The sequence below is a fragment of the Nerophis lumbriciformis genome, linkage group LG16, assembly GCF_033978685.3.
Source record: "Nerophis lumbriciformis linkage group LG16, RoL_Nlum_v2.1, whole genome shotgun sequence".
Lineage (NCBI taxonomy): Eukaryota > Metazoa > Chordata > Actinopteri > Syngnathiformes > Syngnathidae > Nerophis > Nerophis lumbriciformis.
Genome location: NC_084563.2, coordinates 9371714 through 9395367, shown reverse-complemented (window position 1 = coordinate 9395367; position 23654 = coordinate 9371714). Strand labels below are relative to the sequence as shown.

Here is a 23654-nt window from a genome sequence, read left to right as displayed (position 1 = left end):
GTTGTCTTTTTTCGAAGAAAATTGAGAACAATTTCACATATTCTTTCTGTTTCTGTAATATTGCAACATTTTCTCGTAAAATTATCACTTTTTTATATGAAATTATTACTTTTTGATGCAAAATGAAAACATTTGTCATATGAAAATCTGGATTATCACAATATTGCCAATTTTTTTGTTGTTCTTGTAAAACAGTGACATTTTTGGAGTAAAAATGTGACTTTTGTCATCATTTTGCCAAGTAAAATTCAGATTATTATAATATTGCCAAATGTTTTAAGTTTTCTTATAAGATTGTGACTTTTGTCGAGTCAAATTACGACTCTTTTCATAAAACTGCCAAAATGTTAGGATTTCTTGTAAAATTGCGACTGTTATTGAGTAAAATTCCATCTTTTATCATAATATTGCGCAAATGTTCAGTTTTTCTTGTAAAATTTTGACTTGTGTTCAGTAAAATCATAACTTTTCTTGTGAAATTGTGACCTTTTTCTTGTGAAATTCCAACTAATTTTTCACAATAAGCTTTTTTATATTTGCATAGTATGTATATAATATTAATGTTGTAAATACAAATCTTTATATATCTAGAAAGGGTGGTCCTAAAGAGGGAGGCATTTTTCAGAGGTTACAAGAAGGTAATAAATACAAGAAGTGTGTGTGCGTGCGTGCGTGCGTGTGTGTGTGTGTGTGTGTGTGTGTGTGTGTGTGTGTGTGTGTGTGTGTGTTGTATTTTTACCCTCCTTGAGACATCAACAAGGAAAATGACCTTCCATATGAGGAGGTGTGAACAAATTAGCACATAAATCATGGTCCCAATACAGAAAATCATTGCATCTACAAACGTTTGTAATAGAGAATGTCTTGTGGTGAAATCTATCAAAATGAGGGTGGTCCCAAAAAGGAGGGATTTTTAAAATTGACTGTGTGTCTGTTTTAAAAGTGCTCCCCCTCTGGTCAACATATGAAATAACAAGTGTCTGTAATAAATTAAAATGTGCCCCCTTTGGCCAAAATTAATTTAAAAAATATATATATGGAAACATACTGTAATAACTAGAAGTAAATAATGAAGATTAAAAAAAATTACAAACACAAAATTCAAAAAGTAAAAACAAAATAACTAAAAGCGGTCTTTTTCTCACAATGTGTCGACTTTTTTCTCATAAAATTGGGAACAATAACTCATAATCTTTCGGTTTCTGTAATATTGCAACATTTTCTCGTGAAATTATCACTTTTTTTCATGTAAAATGGTGACATTTTTCAGATGAAAATCTGACTTATCACAATATTGGCAATTTTTTTTTGTTGTTCTTGTGAAATAGTGACATTTTTGGAGTATAATTGTGACTTTTGTCATCATTTTGTAAGTAAAATTCAGATTATTATCATAACATTGCACACATGTTCAGTTTTTCTTGTAAAACTTTGACTTGCGTTGTGTAAAATTACGACTTTTATTATAATACTGCCAAAATTCCAAGTTTTTCTTGTGAAATTGTGACCTTTTTCTTGTGAAATTCCAACTCGTTTTTCACAACAAGCTTTTTTAAAATATTTGCATAGTATGTATATATTATTAATGTTGTAAATACAAATCTTTATGTATCTAGAAACGGTGGTCCTAAAAAGGGAGGCATTTTTCAGAGGTTCCAAGAAGGTAACACATACAAGACTGTGTGTGTGTGTGTGTGTGTGTGTGTGTGTGTGTGTGTGTGTGTGTGTGTGTGTGTGTGTGTGTGTGTGTGTGTGTGTGTGTGTGTGTGTATGTACTTGTCTCAACATCCTTGTGTGGACATACACTTGACAAACCACCCTTTCTGTGAGGACCTTTTGACTTGTGAGGACATTTGCCTGGTCCTCACAACTACAGAAGTAAAATATTTGTTTTACTTTGTGTGTTTTGCATTCTGAAGTGAGGTTGCAACTCTCTACTCCCATCTAGTGCTAGATATTTTTTTTTCATCATTCTAGCTATAGTGGAAAGGGGGGCCCTCACAACCTACTAACCCAGGGGTCGGCAACCCGCGGCTCTTTAGCGCCACCCTAGTGGCTCTCTGGCGCTTTTTCAAAAATGTATGAAAAATGGAAAAAGATGAGGGGAAATTTTTTTTTGTTTGTTTTAATATGGTTTCTGTAGGAGGACAAACATGACACATCCATCCATCCATTTTCTACCGCTTATTCCCTTTTTGGGGTCGCGGGGGGCGCTGGAGCTTATCTCAGCTACAATCGGGCGGAAGGCGGATTACACCCTGGACAAGTCGCCACCTCATCGCAGGGCCAACACAGATAGACAACATCCACACTCACATCCACACACTAGGGCCAATTTAGTGTTGCCAATCAACTTATCCCCAGGTGCATGTCTTTGGAGGTGGGAGGAAGCCGGAGTACCCGGAGGGAACCCACGCAGTCACGGGGAGAACATGCAAACTCCACACAGAAAGATCCCGAGCCCGGGATTGAACCCAAGACTACTCAGGACCTTCGTATTGTGAGGCAGATGCACTAACCCCTCTGCCACCGTGAAACATGACACAAACCTCCCTAATTGTTATAAAGCACACTGTTTGTATTAAACATGCTTCACTGATTCCAGTATTTGGCGAGTGCCGTTTTGTCCTACTAATTTTGGCGGTCCTTGAACTCACCGTAGTTTCTTTACTTGTATAACTTTCTCCGACTTTCTAGGACATGTTTTATGCCACTTCTTTTTCTGTCTCATTTTGTCCACCAAACTTTTAACGTTGTGCATGAATGCACAAAGGTGAGTTTTGTTGATGTTATGGACTTGTGTGGAGTGCTAATCAGACATATTTGGTCACTGCATGACTGCAAGCTAATTGATGCTAACATGCTATTTAGGCTAGCTATATGTACATATTGCATCATTGTGCCTCATTTGTGGCTATATTTGAGGTCATTTAGTTTCCTTTAAGTCCTCTTAATTCAATTTATATCTCATGACACACTATCTGTATGTAAAATGGCTTTTAATTTGTTGCGGCTCCAGACGGATTTGTTTTTGTATTTTTGGTCCAATATGGCTCTTTCAACATTTTGGGTTGCCGACCCCTGTACTAACCAAACGTGGGTCCACACAAAGTAGGCAAGACATGTATGTGTGTGTGTGTGTACTCAGTTTATATTATCAAAACAAATCAACAAGGACATACATGTTGCATTTTAATGAGGCCATTAACAATGCACACAAACAGCAACATATATGTACAACAAATATGTATAGTTAAATAAGAAAAGGTTATAAATGAAGGTGCACAACGATTACAGAGCTTACCGGGTAAATATGTACATTGCGTTAAAAACACCTATACAGCACTTACAGTCACCGGCCACAACATTAGGTACACCTGCATGTCCAATTATTATGCTTTGTAACATATAAAAAAATATAAGCTTGTAATGCTGTGGCCGATGCGTCGACATTATCAACATTATGTACATTTTTTTTAAATTCCACGCCGTGCAAACAGTTTCAGACGCAGACCATCATTGTTATTGTTGTTAAGAATAATCGTATTTACACGTCGTACTCGGTGCACGTCGAGGGAATTTTGCGTGGCGGGGCCGTGGCGAGTGGGGGTGCTAGTCGGAGTCCTCGCTGCTGCAGTAGGAGCTGTCGCAGCACTCGGCCGTGTACGGGAAGGTGTGCACGCTGGGGTTGAGCTTGGGCATCCAGTTGCGAGGCACCAGGAAGGTCGCCAGGTTGAAGAGGTCCACGAAGACCTTGTAGCGATCGCTGCGGCACAAAGACATGCTGTCAGGCACAAGACGTCAAACGTCCACTGCAGAGGACACGGAATGTCAGCAAAATATGCGATGATAATACCGTATTTTTCGGAGTATAAGTCGCACCTGCCGAAAATGCATAATAAAGAAGGAAAAAAACATATATAAGTCGCACTGGAGCCCGGCCAAACTATGAAAAAAACTGCGACTTATAGTCCGAAAAATACGGTACTCCTTTTTTCCCACACTGCGAATCCTGCGGCCTATAAGACTTTTTCTTCACTGACGGCCATAATGTAAATAGTTGGAAAAAAAACAAAACAAGCAAATACAGTGAAAAGGTGTGTTATTGTATGTGCCATGGCACCATGGGTTAGCTCGCTGCAGGTGTAGAGGTGTCATTCCGTTTTCCAGCCGTCCATAGCGTTTCTACCGTATTTTCCGCACTATTAGCCGCACCTAAAAACCACAAATTTACTCAAAAGCTGACAGTGCGGCTTTTAACCCGGTGCGCTTTATATATGGATTAATATTAAGATTCGTTTTCATAAAGTTTCGGTCTCGCAACTACGGTAAACAGCCGCCATCTTTTTTCCCCGTAGAAGAGGAAGTGCTTCTTCTTCTACGCAAGCAACCGCCAAGGTAAGCACCCGCCCCCATAGAACAGGAAGCGCTTCTTCTTCTACTGTAAGCAACCACCCGCCCGTGTAGAAGAAGAAAAAGCGCGCGGATATTTCGTTTCATTTCCTTTGTGTGTTTACATCTGTAAAGACCACAAAATGGCTCCTACTAAGCGACAGGGATCCGGTTCATGAAAAGACGCAATCTCTCCATCCGCACACGGACTACTATTTCACAGCAACTGCCTAAAGACTTTCAAGAAAAGCTGGCTACTTTCCGTGCATATTGTAAAAACAAGATAGCTGAAAAAAAGATCCGGCCAGAGAACATTATCAACCTGGACGAGGTTCCACTGACTTTTGATATTCCTGTGAACCGCACTGTGGATACAACGGGAGCACGTACGGTGAATATTCGCACCACAGGGAATGAGAAGTCATCCTTCACTGTGGTTCTAGCTTGCCATGCTAATGGCCAGAAACTTCCACCCATGGTGATATTCAAAAGGAAGAACTTGCCAAAAGAGACCTTTCCAGCCGGCGTCATCATAAAAGCTAACTCGAAGGGATGGATGGATGAAGAAAAGATGAGCGAGTGGTTAAGGTAAGTTTACGCGAAGAGGCCGGGTGGCTTTTTTCACGCAGCTCCGTCCATGTTGATATACGACTCCATGCGCGCCCACATCACGCTGGTTTTTAATATATTATTAAAGTTTGACTGACCTATCTGACTGTTTTTTTGACATTCCTTTAGCGCAGTTAGATGTGGCTTATAACACGGGGCGGCTTATAGGTGGACAAAGTTTTGAAATATGCCGTTCATTGAAGGCGCGGCTTATAACCCAGGGCGCCTTATGGTGCGAAAAATACGGTACCCGTATGGACTCTTCATTCCTCACTCCGAGCAACAATTGTGAGTTTTACAATATAACTAAAACAATTCTGACTTACTAAAGCGTCCCATGTGTGATGTCTGTAGGAGTAAGGGTTGAGTTGAGTTTGAGTTTATTTGGAACATGCAAGCATACGACATGATACATCGCAATTTCCAGTTTCTCTTTTCAACATGTTGGAAAAGGAGTAGGAAGAAGCAGAGCTTATTTAATCCTATCCTTTTCTTTTACATTGTCATGTCTGTGTAATCATGTTTTGTTTTAAGTCATGTTTTGTTTAGTTTCTGGCTTTTCACTCCGTTGTCTTGTTTGCATGATTACCCATTAGTTTCACCTGTTCCACGTTTGGACTCATTGTGCACTCTTGTTTGTCACCATAGCAACCATTAGTTTTCACCTGTCACGTCACGCACCTGTTTCACGTTTTGAGTCACGCACCTGTTTTCGTTAATCATGTCTGTGTTATTTAAGCTTTTCATTTTCTGTTGTTCGTCCTGACGACATCCCCGTATTCATACACCTGTCACAGTCTGTCCACCTCTGCGCACTTCATGTCCATGCCAAGTAAGTTTTGTTTATTATTGCCATAGTTAGTGTTTTTTGTTGTTCATAGTTTTTTTTGCCCCCGTGCAAGTCTTTTGTTTTCGTTAGTCAAGTTTGTACATGCGCCTTGAGCGCGCCTTTTGTTTCTTTGAGTGTTATTATTAAATCATGTATTTACCTTCAAGTCATATCCAGTCCAATTCACTTGCACCTCGGGAGAACAAACCAAGCCATAGTTCCAAGTCTTGACATACATAACAGTTGCTAAAATGTTTGTTCACTTCCTGTTCTCAATGTATTCACAATATACTCCATAAGCAATCACGATAAAAATAAATAAATAAATAATAATTGGTGAAGTAAGTTATATTTCATATGGTGAGATAAGTAAGATTATTTTGAGAGTGAAAGAATGGATGAATTGAATAAATTGAGAATGTTTATCATGGTTCTTCTTCTTTGTACTTTGTAAACACTTTAAGTTTGAAGAGTTTCTTGAAGTGGATCATATTAGTACATACAAGTTAATTCCACATACTGATATACTGAAGGTCTTAAGTGTTGTACGTGCATACAAATGTTTTAAATCACATTTTTCTCTAAGATTATATTTCTCCTTTTTTCGAGAAGAATTGTTGTATATTCTTGGGTAGCAGGTTATAGTTTGCTTTGTGTATAGTTTTAGCTGTTTGCAAATTCACTATATCGTGGAATTTCAGTACCTTTGATTCAATAAATAAAGTATTTGTATGTTCTCTTGGTTGTACGGTATCATGACATGTATGTATTGTTGCATTTGGACAACTGTATCGTTGATATTAGAGGTAATTATTGTTATTATTCATTATAAATAGTGATATTTATATTAGTATTTGTATTGCTCCATTTGTTGTGTAATAATGGTCATTGTCATTTCTGTATTATTATTTATTTCACTAACTGCTTCTTTGCTATCACTTTTACCATCATATTTGTACATATCCTATTTGCTGATGTTGTTGTTGTTGTTATTGTTGTGTTTGTTGTTGTTGTCTCTTTGTCTTATCCCCCTCTTGTCCCCACAATTTCCCCCTCTGTCTTCCTTTTTTTCTTCTTTCTATCCCCTCCTGCTCCGGCCCGGCTGCACCAAATAATAATATAAATTCATTTAATAAAGTCAAATACAAATAAGGCAACAAGAGAAGTATGGGCATCAACTATATGATATGCCTGAGAAGCTGGACAGGACAAAAAAAAAGAAGGGTTGTACGTTATACCGGTATTAGTATAGTACCGCAATACTAATTAATCATATTCGGTACTATACCGCCTCTAAAAAGTACCGGTCAACCACCACCCCGTCGTCGTCACATTGTGTAATTGCTGGTTTTACGAGCAGAGGAGCATGTTCGGCAGCGCACAATCACAGAGTACTTACAAGCAGACACAGTGTGTAGACAGAAAAGGGAGAACGGACGCATTTTGGCTTAAAAACTAACGATAAAGTTGAAGTTATAACACTGAAACACCCTCAGGAAGAGGTGCTTTAAGACATGGCTAGCTAGCTAGCGGCTAAAGTCCATCCGCTGTCTGCAGTGTTTTAGCTACTTCTAAATCACTAATCCACGCCTACATCGGTATCAGGATGACACTAGTAGGCGTGTTTTTATGCATATTTGTGTGCGCTATCGTAACGCAATGGTGTTTACTAACATGCTAACACGTTTACAAGTGTCCTGTGTTAGTATTGCTAACTTACAACGGCATTCTTTTTGTGTTGTTTCAGTTTCGTAAATTCGCCAAAACGTCACCGTGGAGTTATTGAGTCTATTCTTTAAATTTTTCTTGTAATCGGACAATATTGTCGGTATATTAGATGGAATCTTGACCTGACATGTTTCGACTGTCGAAGTCAGGTAAAGATTCCATCTAATATACCGAAAATATTGTCTGATTACAAGAACATTTGAAAGAGTATATGAATAAGAAGACATAATGAACTTTTTTGAGCAGTTATTGAGTCTGTTTAGCTGATTGGAGAGCAGCTAGTGGCTTCTGTTTTGTTTGATTAGCTGTTTTACTGCCCTGTTACAGACACCGTTTGGAAACAATTATGGTATGTAAATAAACATTTACAAAATATTTCGGTTTAAATAACTCATTTAAAAACGTATATATGTGTGGCTAATATATGGAACAACTTATTTTTTTTCCCTTTAAAACAAAAAATTCAAATAAAAGTAAGAAAAATAACTAAAAGCAGTCTTTTTTTCACAATGTGTCGTCTTTTTTCTTCTAAAATTGGGAACAATTTCTCATATTATTTCTGCAATATTTTCTCGTAAAATTATCACTTTTTTTAATGCAAAATGGTGACATTTGCCATATGAAAATCTGACTTCTATCACAATATTGCCATTTTTTTGTTGTTGTTCTTGTAAAACAGTGACATTTTTGGAGTAAAATTGTGACGGGTGGTCACAATTTTACTTCTGTGGGTGTGGCTTATATACCTGTAGTCCGGAAAATTACGGTAATATATCACACATATGTTATAGCTGGGATTGATGAGGTGCAAACATACCTGACTGTGGACCTCAGGTAGTGGTAGCCAGACGAACCCCCAGTGCCGGCCTTGCTGCCAATCATGCGGTGCACCATGCATACATGGTTGTCTGCAGGCGAACAAAAAACACACACACACACACACACAAACACACAAAGTGGAAGGTGAGATGTCGCATTGAGGCCATTAATAATTCACTCAAATGACACCAGGGTCAGTAAAAATGTATTGAGTGGGATTAGGTTGGAAGATTCCCAAGGCCCTGAACTAACTTTACACCAACAAACTTCTCTCTTAGTTCCCCCCGCCTCGCCCTAGGGCCAATTACTGCACTTATTGTTTCCCCGTGTGGTGCAACACGTACATCTCCATTTGGTCATGAGCGCGTCCATGTCCATGAGGGAGGTGAGCAGCTGGAACGGAACCTGGAACCTCGGCTCCTCCCTTTTGGAAGAAAAAGCACAGTCCAAGGTCAGCGTTGACGTATCAAACGTGAGAGATGCAACAGCCTTTCGGGGTGAATAAGCCCAACGTTAGGCAATTTAACGATATACAATACATTCCATGCAAAGAAAAAACATGTTTTTAAAAATGATAATGCTCACTTTTGTTTGTTTTTACCGTGGTTAGCAGTTGTTTATCACCATCATTTTGCTTACCTTTTTTCGCTACATGAAAGGGTCAAAATGTTAGAAAACTAATATATATATTTCAAGTGTTAAATCTCGTTTTAAAACCCGCTTTCATTTTCTGGCTTTTAAATCTGCTTGTGGTCTTTTGGTGTTTTTTGTTTTTTTATTTTTGTTATAATTTTATGTTATTATTTTATCTACCGTATTTTTCGGACTATAAGTCACAGTTTTTTTCATAGTTTGGCCGGGGGTGCGACTTATACTCAGGAGCGACTTTTGTGTGAAATTATTAACACATTACCGTAAAATATCAAATAATATTATTTAGCTCATTTACGTAAGAGACTAGACGTATAAGATTTCATGGGATTTAGTGATTAGGAGTGAGAGATTGTTTGGTAAACGTATAGCATGTTCTATATATATGTATATATATATATATATGTTACAGTTATTTGAATGACTCTTACCATAATATGTTACATTAACATACCAGGCACCTTCTCAGTTGGTTATTTATGCCTCATATAACATACACTTATTCAGCCTGTTGTTCACTATTCTATATTTATTTTAAATTGCCTTTCAAATGTCTATTCTTGGTGTTGGGTTTTATCAAATAAATTTCCCCCAAAAATGCGACTTATGTATGTTTTTTTTCTTCTTTATTATGCATTTTCGGCCGGTGCGACTTATACTCCAGAGCGACTTATACTCCGAAAAATACGGTACTGTTTTAAATGCTTTTAATTGAATTACTTTTTATTGCGTTTATGTTGAGGGTGTGTTATTGTATGTGCTATGGCGCCATCTTTTGGACGGGTTAGCTCACTGCAGGTGCTTTCAACCCGGAAGTAGAAGTACCGTTTCGTTTTTTTATAGCCGTCCATAGCGTTTCTACTCGTATGAATTCTTCAGTCATCAATCCAAGCAACGTTTGTAAGTTTTACAATAGAACTAAAACAATTTTTACTTACTAACCCGTCGCATGTGTGATGTCTGTAGGAGTGTTTTTATGCATATTTGTGCGCGCTATGGCCATGCATTGGCGTTAGCGTCAATAGCATTAGCTAACATGCTAACACATTTACAAGTGTCTCTGTTAGTATTGCTAACTTACAACGGCATTCATTTTGTGGTGTTTCAGTTTCGTAAATTCACCAAAACGTCACTGTGGAGTTATTGAGTCTGTTTAGGTGATTGGAGTACTCTGGAAACGGTTTGTTTGTTAGTTAATAGTGGTAAAAAAATAAAGTACATTTGGATTTGGAAAACAGAATCATAGATTTCAACAACAACAACAACAACAACAAAAATGTAGTCCTTTAGAGACCACATATGTTGAATTAGATGACTCAACCATGTATTTTTCTGGGAATAAAACGAAGAAAATAGGATAAAAATAATCATTATAAACTTTTGTATCATCAATTAACTTTAATCAAGTATTTTTTACTAAATTTAAACTCATCTTTAAGTGAAAACACTACCAAAATATAAAATATAACCACATACATTTATTAAATTATATATGATATACAACTTTAAGTAAAACCATTTTTAAAGCATTGTTTCTGTAATTTCCCACATGTAATTTTATAATTACCGCAATACACACAAATTCTCAAAATTTGTAATTTCCACATACTTCAGGAATTGGCCGACTTCTCTACTAGGAATATGATTATTAGTTCCTAATCCACTTTTTTATTAGAAGACATCAAAAATACTCGAGCTGGGGTGGGCTCTCAGCGACACGTTTCAAATGGCCCACCAAACATTAGCTTATTCCTACACATTCATACTGACCTCCCAAAGCTCACGCAATCATTGATGACACGTCTAACGAGACCTCACATTTAGTAAATCATCTTTACAACGTGACAACCTCAACTATGGTATGAGGTTAAATGCTGCTGCTGTACGATTAAAGTTATTTGGCCCTTGCTGGGCGAAGAATATGGGCACCCCGGGTCTTGAGGATGCCCTGGTTGTCTGCTACAAACATTCCCAGTTATCTTTGTAAAGAAATAATCGTTTCTACAGTTCTTGTACTGGATCTTGTTTGATTGACAATGTTATAGCTGAGAAAACCAGATGAATGATGGCGCTACCTGTAGAAGTAGATCATGAGGGCACCTTGCAGAGCTTTGTGAGATAGCCGCCTCTCGCCTTGTTGGGGAAAGAGTAAGCTCAGTCAGCCACGTCTTCAACATCGATTATTTTACAAGGTTTCTGACCTTTGCTGAGAAGGTGCTCGTGACGCTTGACGTCAAACAAGGAGCTAAAGAGCTCCTTCCGTCCGAGCAGCTCCGCCATCATCTCCTCTTTGTCCTCACAGTCAGACATTTTCTACGGAAGAAGAAGGCATTGAAAATTCTGTCGCTAAGCTTTTCATTGCTCCGGTCTTACCTCGATCTTCTCTTCCTCCTTATTCAGCCTGTCGAATATGTTGGTCTCCAGCCTTCCCCAGAAGTTGAAGCCATCCATTTCCAGGCCAGGAGTTCTCTCCAACCATTCCTTTGATGAAGAACACATTCTTCCATCACATAAGGCAACACTTTCAATCATCTTCTGACAATTTTTGTTTTTTGTTTACCTCCACAAGTTTTAAGAGCGTCGCCTCCTTTTCGGTGGCAAGCAGTATCTCACCGTCTTCACCCTTGAAGATGTCCCGATAGTGCTGCCTGTTGTACGGCACCCTCAGGTTGTCCGGAACCCCAATTTTGTTCTCCACGAGCCGGAACTGAAGGCTTTGGAAGCCGGAGGCCGGAGACAAATATTCCCTACAGAACCAAAAACAAAAAAACATGATTAACCCCTCCGCAGAACATCTTCCATAGTTGGAACGTTTCATGTCACTGTTTGATCACGGTATTGTTTAATATGCTCAAAAAGTACGTAAACATGCACTGAAATTAGTCTCCAGGAAATGAGCAGTATCACCATCAACCGCCAGGAGTTTTAACCGTGTTATTTTCTCTGGCTCTTGCCCGAATCAGAGGATGTCTTTGTGGTTTGTGAAGCCCTTTGAGGCACTTTTGATTAAGGCTATACAAATAAACTTTGACTGATTGATTGATATGAATAATGGTAACCGTTACATCCCTAAGTTTACCTAAAGTCAAAAAAGTCCAAGGCTGTCATGGTTTCCAATACGGCAAACTGGTCCACCAGCAGCCTGAAGATCATTACGATTCTGTGGATGCGAGTGTTGACCTTGAGCATGTTGCGTTCATCGCGAACCTGTACGAAGAACCAAGGCAAATTAAACCACATTAGCAGTTAAAGCCAAAAGTTGTCCGAAGAAATGTAAATATTTAAAATCATAGTTGCCATCTAATACCAAATAGCTCATTAAGGAGGAGGCTAAAACACATCTTGAAACAAAACTTGGGTCTCAAGATCAATTAGTCCAGCTCAGTTTGCATTAGTTCATCAGGTGAGAACAAAACCATTCGAATTTATTGAGAAAACAAGCCACAGATCAATCCACTTACATGTCCACTCGCGAAGATCTCACGGACTGAATCCAGTTCAAACAAGATCTGTTTGAACCACAGTTCATAGGCTGAAATGAAATCCTACTTTTAGATGTCGTTCAAAAGCTCCAAAGCACAGACGTACCCCGACAAAGACGCCTCACCTTGATGAGTGACGATGAAGAGGTGCTCGTCGTGGATCTTATTACCCTTCAGTTCACTCTGCAGCACCTGGGCCGTCACAATTTTGTCCAGCTGAACCCCGCGCCCCAAAGAAGATTCCACACAAACAAAGAATTTAGAAATGATCCCGAGTTAAGAAGTGACAGGTGGTTGGTTTCTACCTGGAGGTACTCTCCATAGATGATTCCGCCTTTACTAGCCCTGTTGATGCCAACCTGAGAGGCATCTTCTTCTTCCTCGGGCTTTGGAGGCTGGTTTTTAAACAACCTGCAGCGTGGAGAAGACTTTTAATCAATTCAGCCAAGGAACAAGCACAGTTGAAGAGAGAGCAGAAACGTACAAATGCCTCTTCTGAAAGTAAGGACATCCGCTCATGACTTGTTCAAATGGGGCTAGCTTTGATTCGCTCTTCTTCTCCTTCTTCTTCTCAACTGGAAAACACACTACAATCCACGCACGCTCGTTTATAAACATTGCCGCCATCCAATCACTCACGAGGACATAAGTCATCATCCGGTCACGCCTCCGTCGTTGGCGAGGTACTGTTTACCTTGAACGCCACCATTTCTGGACTTTGTTTGGGCCGTTAAAAGAGCAGTCATTGGATCATGACAGCAATGACGCAAAAGGCAGTGACTTCAGTGCTAGGAGTGGCAAAGGTTAAAACTTTGTGTTTTATTATTATTTTGTAGAGCAACATTTTTAGATGCTATCCAATCAGTCCTCAGAATAGCAGCGTTGTCCAGTCCGCCTCTGTTTGCCTTGAAGAACCAGCATGTCATCCTTTTGGCTTGCTCATAGGTCAGTGTTGTCATTGGGAAACTTTGCAACTCTTCTTAGATCATGTATCACAGAACATCATTATTCATACCAGGGGTCTCCAACGCAAATTACCAGGGGCCCACTGGAGGTAGAGTTTCTATAGTATGAGTATTAATCATGCAACACATCATCTTGCTTAATGCAAGTTGCTCTTTGTGTTGCTCAAAGTTTGTAGTTAGTTATTGGCCACGTCCACACCATGAGATTAGGTAGAGGACCACAAAAAGTGTGCTGTAAAACTGAGACCCTTCATTTAGCCCAACAAACTCTTCATTGACTTTGTTTACATGCCGCAAGAGCGCAAACCTCTCTTTTTCTTGATACCCTTGTCAAAGACTTTGGGTTGGTGGACCTATTTGTAAATATTAACATTATGGTTAATATTTGATTTACTGCAGCGGACAACGTCCCGGAAAGTGGTTTGTTTGGCTTCAAAACTGGGGGACAAACGTGTTATTTGCTGTGTTTGTCCCGACGCACTCTAAACAACCACCTGGATCGATTTTTCCAGTGAGAATGAGGTTTTTAGTTGGTCCCTTATTGGAAAGAAACCGATTCAGTGGACAACACGCTTTGGACTATCACTGTCTTCTCATTGGTCACAAAGCTTTAAGCAGGAAGAAGGTTTGGTGTGCTGAGCAGTGAGGCTTAGAGTTCGGGTCAAGATGATGATTGGGCTGAGGTTTAGCTTTGAGGTGATGGGTTACAGCTACAGGTTAGATTAGGGTCAGAGGTGTCCCAATCTGATATTGATATAGATACTATTTATTCAGACTTTGACCGAAGAGACCTAAATTCAATTCGTAGGACTGCTTGGCACTAGACTATTAAAATGGTAGGGATTGAGCCGATTGTGTTCATAACTTTTATGGACAGAATTTCGAGGCTCAGTCAGGGTATCTGGTTTGGTGGCTGCAGGATTAGGTCTCAGCTTTTTGCAGATGATGTGGTCCTGATGGCTTCATCCGGCCAAGATCATCAGCTCTCACTGGATCGGTTCGCAGCCGAGTGTGAAGCGACCGAGATGGGAATCAGCACCTCCAAGTCCGAGTCCATGGTTCTCGCCCGGAAAAGGGTGGAGTGCCATCTCCGGGTTGGGGAGGAGATCTTGCCCCAAGTGGAGGAGTTCAAGTACCTCGTAGTCTTGTTCACGAGTGAGGGAAGAGTGGATTGTGAGAGCCACAGACGGATCAGTGTGGCGTCTTCAGTAATGTAGACGCTGTATCGATCTGTTGTGGTGAAGAAGGAGCTGAGCCCGAAGGCAAAGCTCTCAGTTTACCGGTCGATCTACGTTCCCATCCTCACATATGGTCATGAGCTTTGGGTTATGACCGAAAGGACAAGATCACGGGTACAAGCGGCCAAAATAAGTTTCCTCCGCAGGGTGGCGCGGCTCTCCCATAGAGATAGGGTGAGAAGCTCTGCCATCCGGTAGGAGCTCAAACTAAAGCCGCTGCTTCTCCACATCGAGAGGAGCCAGATGAGGTGGTTCGGGCATCTGGTCAGGATGCCACCCTAACGCCTCCCTAGGGAGGTGTTTAGGGCACGTCCGACCGGTAGGAGGCCACGGGGAAGACCCAGGACACATTGGGAAGACTATCTCTACCGTCTGGCCTGGGAACGCCTCGGGATACCCCGGTAAAAGCTGGACAAAGTGGCTGGGGAGAGGCAAGTCTTGGCTTCCCTGCTTAGGCTGCTGCCCCCGCGACCCGACCTCGGATAAGCGGAAGAAGATGGATGGATAGATGAAATTACATGATCTCCCAAGGCACACTAGACTGGATTTCACGGCACAGTGGTGGAAAAACACTGAAATATAGGATAAAGTGCAGGTGATGACATGTTTGGGGTGATCATCTGGATTCAGGATTAGTTATTATTGGGATCCAAGGCCTGGTTTTCCAGTTTGTTTTTATTGATTCAACGGCGGTTTGTTGACCAAAAAAAACAATTACTAAACCCTGTTTGTTCCCTGTTTTTCTGGGAAAGTTCACCTATTTTGTAATGCAAATTTTGAAAGGTGCGCCATTGAGCAAGGTGCCATACTCCACAGAGTGCAGTGTTGTCACCGTTAGTTTGTTGTGGTTTCTGTGCAAAGCTGAGAGTGAGAGTTTACCAGTCAATAAAGAGGCTTTTCAATCTTGAGTGGACTGCAGAGTGTCAAGCAGCACAGTGTCACAGAGTTCACGGTCAAAATACGCGAAAAGAGGAAACTCTTGTCGGACAACGAAACGTGTACAGTATGTCTTTTAATCAATGACCCGCATAGACTCATAGACCGTGAAGAAACCACACGTGCGCCCTATCAGCGGCAAGCACGGGTCAGGTCGGAGTCGCCCGCATGTCATCAGCCTCACGCAAGGCTCTGCAAAGCATTGTGGGTTGTGTGAGACCCCCTCCCACCCGTCGCTATGGCTTATAGCGTGTCCCAGTTCAGGAATAGCTTCTTGTTATCATCCCTCTGATCTTCTGAGGACAAAAGCTGCTGGGACTCGGCTGGAGAGGCCTCGGCGAAAAACACGAGCGCTAATGATCCCGGATAGATGGTGAGACCCCGGAGTTTAATGATGCAACTGCATTAACTCCGGCCGTTTCTTTGCAGGCCGTGGCTCGGCGCCAGGAGGGAGTCACTCATTGTGTTAACGCGCCATCAGACAAAATCGAATTATTGGCTCCGCCTGAAATACGAGGGTTGCAAATCAAATTTCTCAAAGTCGAGCTGACACACCATTATCCTGTGGTTAGAGGAGGAAACAGTGCAGCATGGAAACAATAGAACTGGACGAGGCCTCTCAGGGCGTACTCACACCACGAGGCAAATGTTTCGGCCAGTTTAAGCCGAGTCACAATTGCGCACACCTTCTGCGCGTTCACGTCTATCTAATTTCTCCTTGGAAAATACGGGAAGAGCTAAGCACCAATGGGTACCAACCCTTCTTGCAACTAAGTAATTATGGTTATGGCTAGAGATGTCCGATAATGGCTTTCTTGCCAATATCCGATATTCCGATATTGTCCAACTCTTAATTACCGATTCCGATATCAACCGATACCGATATATACAGTCGTGGAATTAACCCATTATTATGCCTAATTTTGTTGTGATGCCCCGCTGGATGCATTAAAAAATGTAACAAGGTTTTCCAAAATAAATCAACTCAAGTTATGGAAAAAAATGCCATATTTATTATTGAAGTCCATCCATCTCCATCCATCTTCTTCCGCTTATCCGAGGTCGGGTCGCGGGGGCAGCAGCCTAAGCAGGGAAGCCCAGACTTCCCTCTCCCCAGCCACTTCGTCCAGCTCTTCCTGTGGGACCCCGAGGCGTTCCCAGGCCAGCCGGGAGACATAGTCTTCCCAACGTGTCCTGGGTCTTCCCCGCGGCCTCCTACCGGTCGGACGTGCCCTAAACACCTCCCTAGGGAGGCGTTCGGGTGGCATCCTGACCAGATGCCCGAACCACCTCATCTGGCTCCTCTCGATGTGGAGGAGCAGCGACTTTACTTTGAGCTCCTCCCGGATGGCAGAGCTTCTCACCCTATCTCTAAGGGAGAGCCCCGCCACCCGGCGGAGGAAACTCATTTCGGCCGCTTGTACCCGTGATCTTGTCCTTTCGGTCATGACCCAAAGCTCATGACCATAGGTGAGGATGGGAACGTAGATCGACCGGTAAATTGAGAGCTTTGCCTTCCGGCTCAGCTCCTGCTTCACCACAACGGATCGATACAGCGTCCGCATTACTGAAGACGCCGCACCGATCCGCCTGTCGATCTCACGATCCACTCTTCCCCCACTCGTGAACAAGACTCCGAGGTACTTGAACTCCTCCACTTGGGGCAAGATCTCCTCCCCAACCCGGAGATGGCACTCCACCCTTTTCCGGGCGAGAACCATGGACTCGGACTTGGAGGTGCTGATTCTCATCCCAGTCGCTTCACACATTATTGAAGTCACAAAGTGCTTTTTTTTTAACATGCCTCAAAACAGCAGCTTGGAATTTGGGACATGCTCTCCCTGAGAGAGCATGAGGAGGTTAAGGTGGGCGGGGTTGGGGGGGGGGCGAGGTTGAGGTGGGGGGGGGGTGTAGGAGGTAGCAAGCGGTGTATATTGTAGGGTCCCGGAAGAGTAACTGCTGCAAGGGATTCTGGGTATTTGTTCTGTTCTGTTATGTTGTGTTACGGTGCGGATGTTCTTCCAAAATGTGTTTGTGATTGTTTGGTGTGGGTTCACAGTGTGGCGCATATTTGTAACAGTGTTATACTTGTTTATACAGCCACCCTCAGTGTGACCTGTATGGCTGTTGACCAAGTATGCCTTGCATTCACTTGTGTGTGTGTGAAAAGCCGTATATATTATATGATTGGGCTGGCACGCAAAGGCAGTGCCTTTAAGGTTTATGGCGCTCTGTACTTCTCCCTACGTCCGTGTACCACTCCGTACAGCGGCGTTTTAAAAAGTAGTACATTTTACTTTTTGAAACCGATACCGATAATTTCCGATATTACATTTTAAAGCATTTATCGGCCGATAATATCGGCAGTCCGATATTATCGGACATCTCTAGTTATGGTAATACATTATTTTAAATGTGCTTACAGTTACAGTATGGTGCATCACAGTTCTCATTACGGCATGTCCGATGGGAGCTTATTTAGAGTGTCCGCCCTGAGATGGGTAGGACGTGTGTTCAAACCCCGGCCGAGTCATACCAAAGACTATGAAAATGGGACCCATTGCCGCCCTGCTTGGCACTCAGCATCAAGGGTTGGAATTGGGGGGTTAAATCACCAAAATGATTCCCGAGCGCGGCCACCGCCGCCGCTCACTGCTCCCCTCATCTCCCAGGGTGTGAACAAGGGGATGGTTCAAATGCAGAGGGTAATTTCACCACAACTAGTGTTAACTTTTGTTTCATCGCAATTTCTAACACATGTGTTTGTAGTTCATCTGCAACAGACACAGTAAATAAATAATAAATAGGTTCTCGTGAATAAATAGTTGAGTACATTTTGATTCACATAATAATAATAAGATTAATAAGATTATCTCCATTTTTAATAAGGTTTATGTTTATGAGGATTATTCTTTGTTGTACTTTGTAATTACTTTGGGATGGAACTGTTTCTTAAACGGGACCATATCAGCACGTTGTTTGTTATCCAATCAATCATTTAATTCCACCTACTGATATACGGAAGGTTTTAAGTGTTGTACGTGCGTACAAATGTTTTAAGTTAGATTATTTTCTGAGGTTCTTTTGTTGAGAAAAATTGTTCTTCGATCGTAAGTAGTTTGCTTTGTGCATAATTTTAGCTGTTGGCAATCGCACCATATCATTGGATTTCAATATTTTGGATTCAATAAATAAAGGGTTTATATGTTCTCTATATTCAACGTGATGTATTATTATAACTGATCTTTTTCGTGATACAGTTAATGAATGAAGTGTACTTTTGTTATTGTTTCCTCATATTTCTACAAAATAACTCAGATATGTAACCCTGGCAATCAGAGAATATTAAGTGATTTTTGGTCTAGTACATATTTTCTCAATTCAAAATCAATACTTTTTAATAACATTGGGTGCCAGTTCTATGATTAACTACATTCCTCCATAAAATAAACATCTGTGATCAATTTCTATATTACTTAAAAGAAAACTGGTTTTGTTTAATAAAATGCTTAACAAGTCAAATACAAAAAAGGCATTTTTTTTATTTTTTTTTAAACAATTATGAGTCGTTACAAATAAGAATCGCGGTTAATCTGAAAATCTGTTTTTTTTTTGACACCCCTAACATTTTGTATTATTGATTATATACAGTCAAGGTCAAAAATGTACATACACTTGTAAAGAACATAATGTCATGGCTGTCTTGAGTTTCTAATAATTTCTACAACTCTTATTGTTTTGTGATAGAGTGATTGGAGCACATACTTGTTGGTCACAAAAAAAACATTCATGAAGTTTCCTTTTTTTATGAATTTATTATGGGTCTACCGAAAATGTGAGCAAATGTGCTGGGTCAAAAGTATACATACAGCAATGTTAATATTTGCTTGGCAAGTTTCACTGCAATACGGCACTTTTGGTAGCCATCCACAAGCTTCTGCTTGAATTTTTGACCACTCCTTTTGACAAAATTGGTGCAGTTCAGCTAAATGTGTTGGTTTTCTGACATGGACTTGTTTCTTCAGCCTTATCCACACGTTTAAGTCAGGACTTTGGGAAGGCCATTCTAAAACCTTCATTCCAGCCTGATTTAGCCATTCCTTTACCACTTTTGAGGTGTGTTTGGGGCCATTGTCCTGTTGGAACACCCAACTGCGCCCAAGACCCAACCTCCGGGCTGATGACTTTAGCTTGTCCTGAAGAATTTGGAGGTAATCCTCCTTTTTCATTGTCCCATTTACTCTCTGTAAAGCACCAGTTCCATTGGCAGAAAAACAGGTCCGGAGCATAATACTACCACCACCATGCTTGACGGTAGACATGGTGTTCCTGTGATTAATGGCCTCACCTTTTATCAGCTCAATTTTTGTTTCATCTGACCACATCACTTTCCTCCAGAAAATATTACCTTTGTCCATGTGATCAGCAGCAAACTTTAGACGAGCCTTAAGGTGTCGCTTCTGGAGCAAGGGCTTCCTTCTTGCATGGTAGCCTCAAAACCTGCTTGACCGTGGACACTGACACCTGTGTTCCAGCAGCTTCCATTTCATCGCAGACCTGCTTTTTGGTGGTTCTTGGTTGACTCTTCATCATCCTGACCAGTTTTCTCTCAACAGCAGGTGATAGCTTGCATTTTCTTCCTGATCGTGGCAGTGACAAAACTGTGCCATGCACTTTATACTTACGAACATTTGTCCGCACAGTCTTTCTTGGGAGCTTAAGCTGCTTCGAAATGGCTCCAAGTGACTTTCCTGACTTGTTCAAGTCAATGATTCGTTTTTTTTCAGATCTTTGCTGAGTTCTTTTGACTTTCCCATTGTCGCGTTTGTAACCGAGTCTAATGACTGCATCACATGAGCCCTATTTAAATGGGCTCAGAGAAGTCATTAGGTGTGGTCAATCATAATCACTCACATGAAGTTAAGAGGCCATGCCTTGAAGCTAATTTGATTTGATTGTAACTTTTCTACATCACCAACATTGATCATGTATGCTCACATTTTCAGTAGACCCATAATAAATTCATAAAAGAACCAAACTTCATGAATGTTTTTTGTGACCAACAAGTATGTGCTCCAATCACTGTATCACAAAAAAATAAGACTTTTAGAAATTATTAATTGTATATTTATTTATAAATCGCCCCAATTCACAATTGACTGTTTGCACGTCCTTTCTAGACGTAATAAATAAAGACGCGGAAAAGCGGTCGCAGAACAGTTGTGGTCTTTTCTCTTGATTAATCACACTGAGTGTGCTAAATAATTATTTGATGAGGACAGACATGCTAAATAGATTATTTAGGGACGCACGAGTATCGTGGATCAGCTTCGCATGTGCTGTCAAGTCCACACATGTTTTAATCCCTCGTGTGCTTTCATGGCAAACCCTGTTTTGTTATCAGAGTAAACGTGCTGAACAAACTCACGTGCAGACGGAATCGATACTTCAAAGATGTTGGAGAAGAAATGATCTCGGTTCCAAAGGATCAAACAGAAGCCGACCTCGGCAAATTCATCACACAGGTTTGATGTCGTACTAATGACGAGTGGAGATAAATTATAGGGCCGTGAGTTTTGTACTTCAAAAATAAACAGTGAAACTGATGAATCAAGTTTTGATGTTGAATTAAAAATATATATATATTTAAATAAATAAATAAATAAATATGAATATTATTGACTCCGGTCATTGTTAAAAATGTTATTTTATTTGTATTTTTTCACTTTTATATTACATATTTGAGCTTCTGTTTTTTTCAAATACAAAACCCAAAAGCAGTGAAGTTGTCACGTTGTGTAAATGGTAAATAAAAAGAGAATACAATGATTTGCAAATCCTTTTCAACTTACATTCAATTGAATAGACTGCAAAGACAAGATATTTCATGTTCGCACTGAGGAACTTCTTTTTTTTGTTGCAAATAATCATTAACTTAAAATTGAATGGCAGCAACACATTGCAAAAAAGTTGTGACAGGGGACATTTTTACCACTGTGTTACATGGCCTTTCCTTTTAACAACACTCAGTAAACGTTTGGGAACTGAGGAGACACATTTTTGAAGCTTTTCAGGTGGAATTCTTTCTCATTCTTGCTTGATGTACAGCTTAAGTTGTTCTCTGTTGTGGTATTTTAGGCTTCATAATGCGCCACACATTTACAATGGGAGACAGGTCTGGACTACAGGCAGGCCAGTCTAGTACCCACACTCTTTTACTATGAAGCCACGCTGTTGTAACACGCGGCTTGGCATTGTCTTGCTGAAATAAGCAGGGGCGTCCATGATAACGTTGCTTGGATATGTTGCTCCAAAACCTGTATGTACCTTTCAGCATTAATGGTGCCTTCACAGATGTGTAAGTTACCCATGCCTTGGGCACTAATACACCCCCATACCATCACAGATGCTGGCTTTTCAACTTTGCACCTATAACAATCCGGATGGCCCTTTTCCTCTTTGGTCCGGAGGACATGGCGACCACAGTTTCCAAAAACAATTTGAAATGTGGACTCGTCAGACCACAGAACACTTTTCCACTTTGCATCAGTCCATCTTATATGAGCTCGGGCCCAGCAAAGCCGGCGGCGTTTCTGGGTGTTGTTGATAAATGGCTTTGGCGTTGCGTGGTAGAGTTTTAACTTGCACTTACAGATGTAGCGACCAACTGTAGTTACTGACAGGGGTTTTCTGAAATGTTCCTGAGCCCATGTGGTGATATCCTTTACACACTGATGTCGCTTTTTGATGCAGTAGCGCCTGAGAGATCGAAGGTCCGTAATATCATGGCTTACGTGCAGTGATTTCTCCAGATTCTCTGAACCTTTTGATGATATTACGGACCGTAGATGGTGTAATCCCTAAATTCCTTGCAACAGCTGGTTGAGAAATGTTGTTCTTAAACTGTTCCACAATTTGCTCACGCATTTGTTGACAAAGTGGTGACCCTCGCCCCATCCTTGTTTGTGAATGAAGCTGCTTTTATACCCAATCATGGCACCCACCTGTTCCCAAATAGCCTGTTTACCTTAGGATTTTCCAAATAAGTGTTTGATGAGCATTCCTCATTTTTATTGGTCTTTTTTGCCACTTGTGCCAGCTTATTTGAAACATGTTGCAGGCATCAAATTCCAAATGAGCTAATATTTCCCAAAAAATAACAAAGTTTTCCAGTTCAAACATTAAGTATCTTGTCTTTGCAGTCTATTCAATTGAATATAGGTTGAAAAGGATTTGCAAATCATTGTATTTTGTTTTTATTTACCATTTACACAATGTATCAACTTTACTGGTTTGTTAGTTCTATTTTATTATATGCTTATTACGTAGGTTTGTAGTTATGTTACCTTTAATTCGGCTATTTAGGTGTCATTTTAACAATTGTTTTGATTATATAATAGTCGTAATATTTGAATGATGATAAATGAATGTGTCGTGGCAGTTGCAGACGTCACCAATGCGGCGGTTTGAGGAAGCGCTCGGTTGCTTTTCCAAAACATGCCTTTAATGAACTGCCAACATGAGAACTTTGAACCGGAAGGGCTTGAAGTTTTCTTTCTTTCTTTTAGTTTATTTCGAACATGAACACACTAACAGTATAATACATCACACAAATTCATATCATTTCACGTTACATCATGTCCGAAAAGGAGTAGGAAGAAGCAAAGCTTATTTAATCCTACCCCTTTCCCACTTCTGAGCGTTTACAAATATATAGAATCATTTACTGACCTTTTTATAATAAAATAACATCTGTGAATTAGTATACACAACAGTTTTGTAATATATAATTTATTAATTCAGTCATTATTAACATACTGAGATGAAGAATGTCTTACTTTCAATAAGGTTGAAAGTATTTCTCATAATTTAATGGCTTTGTGAAAGTTTTTCATGGTCTTTTTGAAGCTGCACCAATTTTCAACTAACTTGAAGTGTTTTGCCAAGAGGATTATTTGTAGTGTGTACATTTTCAGAATGTGCTTGTTCTATTTTGGCCGAAGTG

At 40.5% G+C, this 23654-nt stretch overlaps 1 protein-coding gene across 1 annotated transcript; it reads right to left on the bottom strand.

Annotated features, from left to right (window-relative positions):
* Positions 1-3179: 3179 nt before the first annotated feature.
* Positions 3180-13180, bottom strand: tdo2a (tryptophan 2,3-dioxygenase a). Its single transcript, XM_061976581.2, has 12 exons — positions 12995-13180; positions 12816-12921; positions 12636-12726; positions 12490-12560; positions 12108-12235; positions 11589-11775; positions 11402-11509; positions 11230-11341; positions 11104-11161; positions 8722-8801; positions 8376-8466; positions 3180-3766 (listed from the first exon to the last, which is right to left on the bottom strand). The coding sequence occupies exons 1-12, from the start codon at positions 13165-13167 to the stop codon at positions 3613-3615; spliced, it is 1359 nt and encodes a 452-aa protein (XP_061832565.1). The 5' UTR covers positions 13168-13180; the 3' UTR covers positions 3180-3612.
* Between the last annotated feature and the right edge of the window lie 10474 nt (positions 13181-23654).